The sequence below is a fragment of the Acanthisitta chloris genome, unplaced genomic scaffold (genome assembly GCF_000695815.1).
Source record: "Acanthisitta chloris isolate BGI_N310 unplaced genomic scaffold, ASM69581v1 scaffold33800, whole genome shotgun sequence".
NCBI classification, from domain to species: domain Eukaryota; kingdom Metazoa; phylum Chordata; class Aves; order Passeriformes; family Acanthisittidae; genus Acanthisitta; species Acanthisitta chloris.
In genome coordinates, this window is record NW_008651643.1 from 10,898 (window position 1) to 19,648 (window position 8,751).

Here is an 8,751-nt window from a genome sequence, read left to right on the forward strand (position 1 = left end):
TGTGGCCACACACACCCCCCCCAAAATCCTTGTCCTTTGAGCTATTTAATCCATCCTGACTCACTTTTAACAGGCAACAGTGAGTGGCTCAGGCAGTGGGGCCAAGCAGGCAGGAGAAGGCAGAGGAGTCCACAGAGTGTGGGTGACTAGGGGATGGGTAGAGGGGACTTTTACGGCCTTTCCCAGCACCCCAGACCAAGGGGTCACCCTGTGCCCAACAGCAAGGTCCTGTCAGGCCCTGAGCCCCTTCACTGGACGTAAGTCATCTGTGAAACATGCTGCAGATGGTGCTGGAGCCAGGGACACACGGGGTCAGAAAGCAATTAGCCCAAATCCTGCAGGGCAGCCCTGCTGGTGCCCACTCAGCTTGGCCATCCTGACCTGACAGCAGGAAAAGTCTTTAAACCCCTGATTCTCAGGACCAGGGAAGGATCACTCTCTATTTTCTTGTTTCTTATTTTCTTTGCTAAGCCTCCATGGCTGGCTCCTGCCAGAAGAGGATGGTGAGTGAGGCTTTGCTCCAACCTGTTATCACAGATGCACATTTAATTTGCTGTTCCATACCCAGCAATGGACTAGCCAAGCCTGACACTATTTTTTATCACTGTGTGTCGATCAGACAGGGGAAATCAATAAGTTCTTCTGAATACCAAGAGCAAGCTGATACCTCAGACTAAGACATGCAGAAATAAAGATACAGGTTTCTAACAGAGGGCAATGGAATTTACCCCCACAGCAATTTGTGCTGGGATGTGTGGCCCTGTGGGTAGGGGGTACATGCAGGTGGTACCCAGAAACCAGAGGCATTGTGGGGATACCCTTGTTGGAGCTGGACACACTGCTGTGACATGAGGGTGTCACCACTGGATGGGTCAGGGATCCACAGGTCTGCCCACTACCCCATGTGCCCTCTTCAGTGCTGGGGCTCTTCCCACCTCTGCCTGCAGCAGTTGCCTTCTGCTCTCCAAACAACAGCAGCTACTGGGAAATGCTTCAGCCTGAGCTGTGGCTGAACAAGACCTGGAGCCCTGGCATTTGGGGACAACCAGATGGACAAGCTGTGCCTCAGGTCACTTCTGCAGGGCAGCTGGACAAAGCTGAGGCACAGCAGGGCTCCAGGCTGGGAGCCTGGGGAGAGTCCCTGTGCAGATCTCCTCCAAAAGGGTCCTCTCCCAAACCCTGTCCTCTGAGTGTGTTTCTCTCCCTACCTCTCACTGCAGGTTCATGAATCACCGTGTCCCATCCAACCGCAGGTACCAGCCGACGGAGTACGAGCATGCGGCGAACTGTGCTACCCACGCAGTGAGTCCCAGTCCTCGTCCCAGTCCTCATCCCAGGGCGAGGGAGGATGGTGCTCCTCTCTCCAGGCATCCCCTGAAGAACACCTAAAAATGTCTGTGTTCAGCCCTGGAGCAGTCACTGGGAGTCCTGGGCCTGTGATGAGGCAGATGTACCCCAGGTGCTCCCAGAGCTTGGGGATGCTCTCCCTCCTTCTGCCCTAGGAAGCTGATGTGCTCTCACCCACGGTGGCCCTATGTCCTTGGGGAAGTTGACTGTGGGGCTTAGTGGAGCAGGAGCAAAGCTTTTGCAAAGCTCCCTGCAAATGGTGTTTTTCACAGCAGGATCTGTGACAGGTGCCCATGGGACTGCCTGCACAGCTCTGATACTGAGCGCTCCCCGCATCAGTTTCCCTGGGGAGCTGGCAGCTCTCACTCTGAGTCCTGGAGATGACTCAGAGGTAGCCACCCTCCTTGTGCCTTCCTCCTCCTCCTTGTCTCCATCTGGAGAAGCTATTTTGGAACTGCACCATGCAAGGAGGGAACTTCCCTGGCCCATGCGGGTGGCTGGGTTGGTCCTTATGGGTGAAGTAGCTTTGACTAGAAGCAAAAGAAACATCTAAAAGGAAAAATGGAGACTGTCGTGTAGCTGCTCGATGGAAATGCTGAGAGTCGACAACAGATTTGCTTCTCCCTTCCAGTTTTGGATCCTGCCCAGCATCCTTGGCAGCTCCATCCTCTACATCCTCTCTGATGACCAGTGGGAAACCATCTCAGCCTGGATTTATGGCTTTGGCTTGTCCAGCCTCTTCATCGTCTCTACCATCTTCCACACCATCTCCTGGAAGAAGAGGCACCTCAGGTATGATCTCTGACTGCTCAGGGCTCAGGAAGGGGGAGAGGGTCTGGAAGGTCCCAGTGCTGTGACCTGTCTGTCTGTCCATCCCACAGGACCGTGGAGCACTGCCTGCACATGTTTGACAGGATGGTGATCTACTTCTTCATCGCGGCATCCTATGCTCCCTGGTGAGTTGCTGGTGGGTGGGGGTCATTGCTTGGCCCCACTGGAGGGCAGAAAATCAGCCCCACTCCAACAAATATGGTTTTCCCTCCGGCTTTGGCTCTGCTCCAAGCCATACCCTATCCCTTTCCACAAAACCTTCCTATCCTATAGATTTCAGCCTCTGTAAGTTGAAATTACAAGTTGGGAAGACCTTTTGTTGGGAGAGCCATGAGGGTGAGGGCAGCATTTCCCTGGCACCTTGCTGCCCTCAGTCCAGTTTGATGTGCTGTCCTAGATCTGCCTCACCACAGATCTGGATCTTGCAGGCTAAACCTGAGGGAGTTGGGTCCCTGGGCCTCCCACATGCGCTGGATCATCTGGATCATGGCATCTATCGGGACTGTCTATGTTTTCTTCTTCCATGAGCGGTGAGTGCCTGTACCTAGCCCCGTGCCGGTGGGTGTGTGGGAGCAGGAGCTTGGAGCAGAGATGTGGAGGAGGGATGTAGAGCACGGATGTGAGGCCAAGGACTGGGAGCCGGGACGTGCTGCCGTGAGTTTCTTCTGCCACGTGGTGGCACCAAATGGAAAGCCAAAGGCCCCAGATATCTCCCCCAAAGTCCCAGGTGCCTGGCTCTGAGCTGGAGCTCCCACGCCAGGGTGGGGTGTCCATCACCCTGGAACAGGATGCCAGTGTGGCTCACACATGAGGACGTGGGACCTGCAGTGATGTCACTGCCACCCTTTTTCCTACCGCATGGCCATGGATGTTACAAGTGTAAAGCCCAATGCTTCCTCTGCCCTTGCTCCAGCCAGCTTCTCTGTTGGTCACAGGTACAAGCTGGTGGAGCTGGTGTGCTACGTTATCATGGGCTTCTTCCCTGCCTTGGTCATCCTCTCCATGGTAAGACACCGCTAGGAAGCGCGTGGGCTTAGCACAAGGGACAAATCCCGGTGAGGCCCTTTTGTCTCTGGTGGGTTGGTACAGTCTCCAAGTTGTGTGATGGATAAAGCCATCCCCAACACAATGTGGTCTGGGTTGGTTTTGCTATGGGTGCCCAGCAGATACCATGTACATGGTATCTCCATTGGACCTCCTGCCTAGGCTCTGTTGAGTTGAAATCATAGAATCACAGTCATAGAATGGTTTGGGTTGGAAAGGACCTTAAAGATCATCTAGTTCCAAGTCTCCCAGCAAAGCTGGGCTGCTGGGTCCTCACTGCCTTGCTGGAGGGGAGGGGATAGCAGAAGGTAGAGCGATGGTTCTGTCTGCACCCTGCAGCTGTGGTCATGCTGCTGATCTTGACGGGTCAGTGAGGAGAGGACAGGCACACCATGGCCATGCTGAGTCCTGTGTCTCTGCCTGCTCCCAGCCCAACAGGGATGGCCTCCCGGAGCTGGTGGCTGGTGGATTCTTCTACTGCCTGGGCATGGTCTTCTTCAAAAGTGACGGCCGCATCCCCTTCGCCCATGCCATCTGGCACCTCTTCGTGGCCATCGGAGCCGGCATCCACTACTATGCCATTTGGAGGTACCTCTACCGGCCTGGAGCGCTGGAGGCTAAAACGTCCCGGTAGATGCCTTAAGGACATTGTTTGTGCCAACTAGCACATGTGGGCACAGAGAGGAGCAGGGAGGCAGCCTGCACTGTGGGCTCACCCCAAACCACCTGCTCACCCCGCAGGCAGCAGCCGCTGGGGCCCTTCCCACACAGACAGGATTCCCACACAGACAGGAGAGCCCAGAGGTTGATTTTAAATATTTTTCTTTTTTTTAACCTCGGGAACTGTTTATGGTTTTATTCAAAGGTTTTGGAACACAGTGACCGACCAGTGGGCTGTGGGTGATGGGGGATTGAGTGCTTACCAGGGGTTTCACTCACTCATCTGGCCCTGAGCATCCCACGAGAGTGGGGACCTTGGTCTCACATGCCTCTGGCTAGTGACACCCTGAGTTTGGCTTCTGGACTCCTTAGTGTGGGGCACCCAGGGAACTGTAGAAGTCAGGATGAGGGACAGACCCAGCATTGGGGAGGGGCATGGTGATGCCCCCACACCACCCAGACTTGGCTCCGATATGGTCCTAAGTCATGTCAGCATTAACTGCACCATCCCAAATTCTTGACAGGAAGGTCCAGAGTTAACAAGCCTTATATGAGATTGAAACTTGAATCTCATCCAGGGCACCCCAGTCCCCAAGCACTGGGAAACCCTTTCTCTAAGCCAGTATTAAGTGCACAACTCAGTACAGCCCCCCTAGACGGGCCCTGGAAGCCCCCATGGCTGTCTTCTCTCTGGAGTGCTTGCTTTTCTCTCTGGCCTCAGTGCTGGTGGCAGCCTGAAGCACCAGCCCTGCTCCCAGACTCTGCAGCACGTGTGCCTTTGGCAGAGAGCAGAGCTGGGATCCAGCTCCCAGCATCCCCCTCGGCCAGCCCATCCACTTCAGGGGATTTCTGTCTCCTCAAGGGAGGGAAGCCAACCTCCTTGGACTAGGATCATGGGACTGCCTGCCTTCTCTGTTCCCATTTTGATGATGAGTCTATTGCTCATCAGATTTACTTCCACTTTTGGGAGGATTTCTGACATTCCTAGGATTGCCGAAGCGAAGGGACACATCTGTGTGATGTTCGGAGGTGAGGTGTGACAGGGAGGTCCTAGTGACACTCAGTTTTTAAATGCCTAACCACAGCTACACAGTGCTCTAAAAGGCAGGATAATGTGATGTGGAGCACCTGTCCAGTCACTGGAAGCAGCCCTGGCAGTGCTGGAATGGGAAAACCACACCTGGTCCTGCTCCCCAAACATGCCAACAGAGCTGCTTGAGCCAGGGAAGGGGTCTGGTGTGTGCCAGGGTCTGCTCCCAGTCCTGCCTGCACCGTCCCCAGCAGCTCCCAAAGGCATTGATTTCCCATCATCTCTTTCTGGCCTTTCAATTAATCACATCTGCAGTGGTCTCAGCACGACGTGGCGAGCAAAGGAGATTTATGGCCACTGTCCTGTGTCTCCCATTTCTCCAGGAGCATGTGAAAGAGCGGAGCTCCTGGCTCTACCCCACCTCCCTTAGAGCTTAGGGCACCCCGGCCTGCAGCACCCCAGGACTGGCTCTCCAGGGCTGTGCCATTTTGCAGCAAATTACCAAAGAGGAAGCATCTGGATACTCACCCCTCCTGATGCAGTGGTCACCAGGTCAGCAAAAAGATCCTGTGGGTTTTCACTTCCATAGGCAGAAGGTTCCTATAAGGAGCTCTGGGTGTTGTGCCTGGCACCCTGGCCTGGCATGGGGTGGCTGGGAGTCTCTGCCCAGGGCACCCCAAAGCAGCCTTTGGGCTGGGACTCCCCTCGGTGTGATGGGTAGTCTTAGGGACATGGGGTGAACAAGCTGGTGTGAGCCAAGGCTCTGCTCCTGCCTCTCCCAGTCCCCAGATCCCAGCCCTTGCTCTGTCACCTACTGCAGGTGGAAGGGTGGAAAAGGATGAGCTGGGAGTAACCAGCAGTTGATGGAGCATATCTGGAGTTGGAATAGCAGGATATGAAGGTCCCAGAATGGGAGATGCCATATTTTCTGTCAGGCAAGTCATTACCCTTCTCTGTGCCTCAGTTTCCCCCATCTGTAAAATGGGGATGAAGACACTGACCTACCTCACAGGACTGATGTGAGGACCCTGTGAAGCACTTGAGGGACAGCCAGTGCTTCACAAACATGTGCTTCAATTTTCAGTGAGTCTGGGGGACCAAATTCCTAGAGCCACCGTGGGGCACAGTGGCAACTGCAGCTCAGTGTGCCTGGCTCTCCTCCCCCTCTGTCACTAAATCCCACAGGGAACCACCCTGGGGACAGACAATGAAAACAGCAGTCCCAGCTGTGGGCAAACATCCCTTGGCAGGGCCTGAGGATGCCCAAGGACCACCTATCTTGTTTTGTCCATAGGCTTCATCCCAAGTGATTTATCTTGGAAACTGTTTTGCCATTGGGGGCTTTTGGCCCTAACTCCATCCCAGGGGCTCCCAAGGCACAGGGAGGTGCCAGAAGCAGGGCAGACAACGGGGTGGGAATGGGTGGCTGGGCTCCATCCAGGACATCACTGCCTTCAACCTGGATTTTCTGAGGGGGTTTCTCTGTAAAAAGAAGTCCTCCCTAAAGAGGAAGTGCTTCCTAAATCCTTCCTTTGCATAGCTGGATGGGAGGCACAGAGCAGGTTATTGGATTGTCCTCCTGTTTTATACTAATTTTAAATGACTCATGACATTCAGGATGCCTGTGGAGGAGGACTTGAGGGATCTTTTTAGCATCTCATGTTTTTCACCATCCATCCTTGTTCAATCAGTATTTTATATTTAACACAGTATTAGGTCAAACACAGACAAATGTAAGGAAGATAATGCTAGTGAATATTGTTTCCTGTGGAGTAGGATTGAAATAAAAACTCAAGATACCTCACTCTTGCCTGCTTGTTAAATCAAAATTAGTTTCCCTGCAGCATCTGGAAATAAACCTGTTTTCTCTCTGACTCACCCTGCATGGCAACACTCCCTGGTGAGGACAGGAGCCACATAACCAGCTGCAGGGTAATGGGGCACTGAGCACTGACTCACCTCGATGCATGGATGGCATTGCCAGCTGCTGCTCCACTTGCTGTGGGGGCAGTGCCACTTTGTCCTTCACACCAGCTGCACCGGGAAATTTGGGTCAGGGACATGTTGAGCTCCAAGCTGCAGAGTTTCCTTTGAAATAAATAAATTGGTGAGTGTGCTGATGGCAGTCCTGTGCCTGGGAGTGATGGCCGAAGGGCTCACCAGCATCTCACCGAAGTGGCTTCAGCGTAGAGTCCTGCAGAGCTGCTCCAGCCTTGTCATTTCCCCTCCTGCGTGGCTGAGTCTGAAGTCAACGTGTGGAGCCCCAGGGCTGGCAGTGCAGGGGGATGAGGGATGCCAGACCTGCAGAGGTGGAAAACCTGTGGCAGACTGGGCAGAGGGTAAGCACAGCTTGCTGCGTACCCCAGAGGGGAAACCCACCATCACCCAGTGGCTTCCACCAGCCTCTCCCACAGGCACTGACTCCCCTTGGAGAGGGAGAATTCGTCCTCATCCAGGGGGCTGGCTGGATAGTGCTGCCTGCACCAGGCTCTGCACGTCCACTGTCTGGCTTCTTGCTCGTGCCTCTGTCATAATCATGCAGGGCTGGATCCCCTCCAGGCTGCAATGCTCAGGAACTTTCTCAGAGAGCCAGAGAGGGTTTCCTGCTTCCGGGGGCAGCTGAACTTACCCTGAAACCTGACCCATAACTTCCAGCTCACCCATCATTTCTTTGCTGCTGGTGATCGAGCTGAACTGGGAGGCCTCCTGGCTTTGTTTTGCTTTGGTGGTGTCATTCCCAGAGGGTGTCTAGGTGGCAGAATCACCTTGACACCCAAAGCACCCTGGCACCACTGGACAGGGAAACACCCATTTAACCAAAAGGAGAAATTTTGACTGAAGAAAGCAGAGCATCAGCAACCATCTTGTTTTGGACAACTCCCCAGCACAGTCATGATCCATCTCTTCCTGGTTTCAGCCACCAGTCTGTGTGAAGTCTCCAGGCTAGCTCTGGAGCTGGTTTGATAAAACCTGTTTGGCCGAAGTCAGCAGCTGCCTGAGCAGGTGAGGCGCCACTGCCCACACAGCCCTGCCTGGCTTGCTCCTGCATTTTCATAGAATCCTGGAAAGGCTTGGGCTAGAACGGGCCTTAAAGCTCATCTTATTCCAACCCCCTGCCAAGGGCAGGGACACCTTCCTCTAGAATAAGTAGATCAAAGCCACTTCCAACCTGGTGTGGAACACTCCCAGGGATGGAGCAGCCACAGCTTCTCTGGGCAACCTATGCCAGTGCCTCATCACCCTCACAGGGTAGAATTTTTTCCCAATATCCCATCTAACCTGGCTCTCTGTCAGTGTGAAGCCATTCCCCCCTTATCCTGTCACTCCATGCCCCTGTCCAAAGTCCCTCTCCAACCCTCTTGGAGCCGCTTTAGGCACTGGAAGGGGCTCTAAGTTCTCCCTGGAGTCTTCTCCTCTCCAGGCTGAGCATCTCCAGTTCACAGAATCCCAGAATCAATAAGGTTGAAAAAGACCTCTGTGATCATCGAGTCAAACCTATAAGTCCTTGCTGAAGCACTGATCTACCAGTCCTTTGTGAAAATTCCTTTTTGGAACAAGAGTTAAAAGCAAACTATGAAAAAAAAGAAACTAATTAAGCTACAAGTCTTTCTCGTAGCAGAACAGGCCAAAAAAAATTATTTTTAGAATTTTTAGCACTATTTAGTATTATTCTCTCGAGACTTCTTGAATAAAAGAAAAATACACCTTGAACTTGAATATATCCCAGCCTGTCTCATATCAGAGGGGCTCCAGCCCTCAGCGCCTCTTGGTGACTCCCCTGGGCGCGCTGCGGTCCCGAGATGGAGTCCGGGAGCGGCGCGGGGGGCAGAGGCCTCTCG

General features: G+C 53.7%; 1 protein-coding gene across 1 annotated transcript; it reads left to right on the top strand.

Moving 5' to 3' along the window:
* Positions 1-1,219: 1,219 nt before the first annotated feature.
* On the top strand, positions 1,220-3,856 carry MMD2 (monocyte to macrophage differentiation-associated 2). The gene is made up of 6 exons (XM_009074201.1): positions 1,220-1,302; positions 1,979-2,139; positions 2,229-2,303; positions 2,607-2,708; positions 3,114-3,183; positions 3,653-3,856. Exons 1-6 carry the CDS (start codon positions 1,225-1,227, stop codon positions 3,854-3,856), a joined length of 690 nt encoding a protein of 229 aa, XP_009072449.1. The 5' UTR covers positions 1,220-1,224.
* Positions 3,857-8,751: the final 4,895 nt, after the last annotated feature.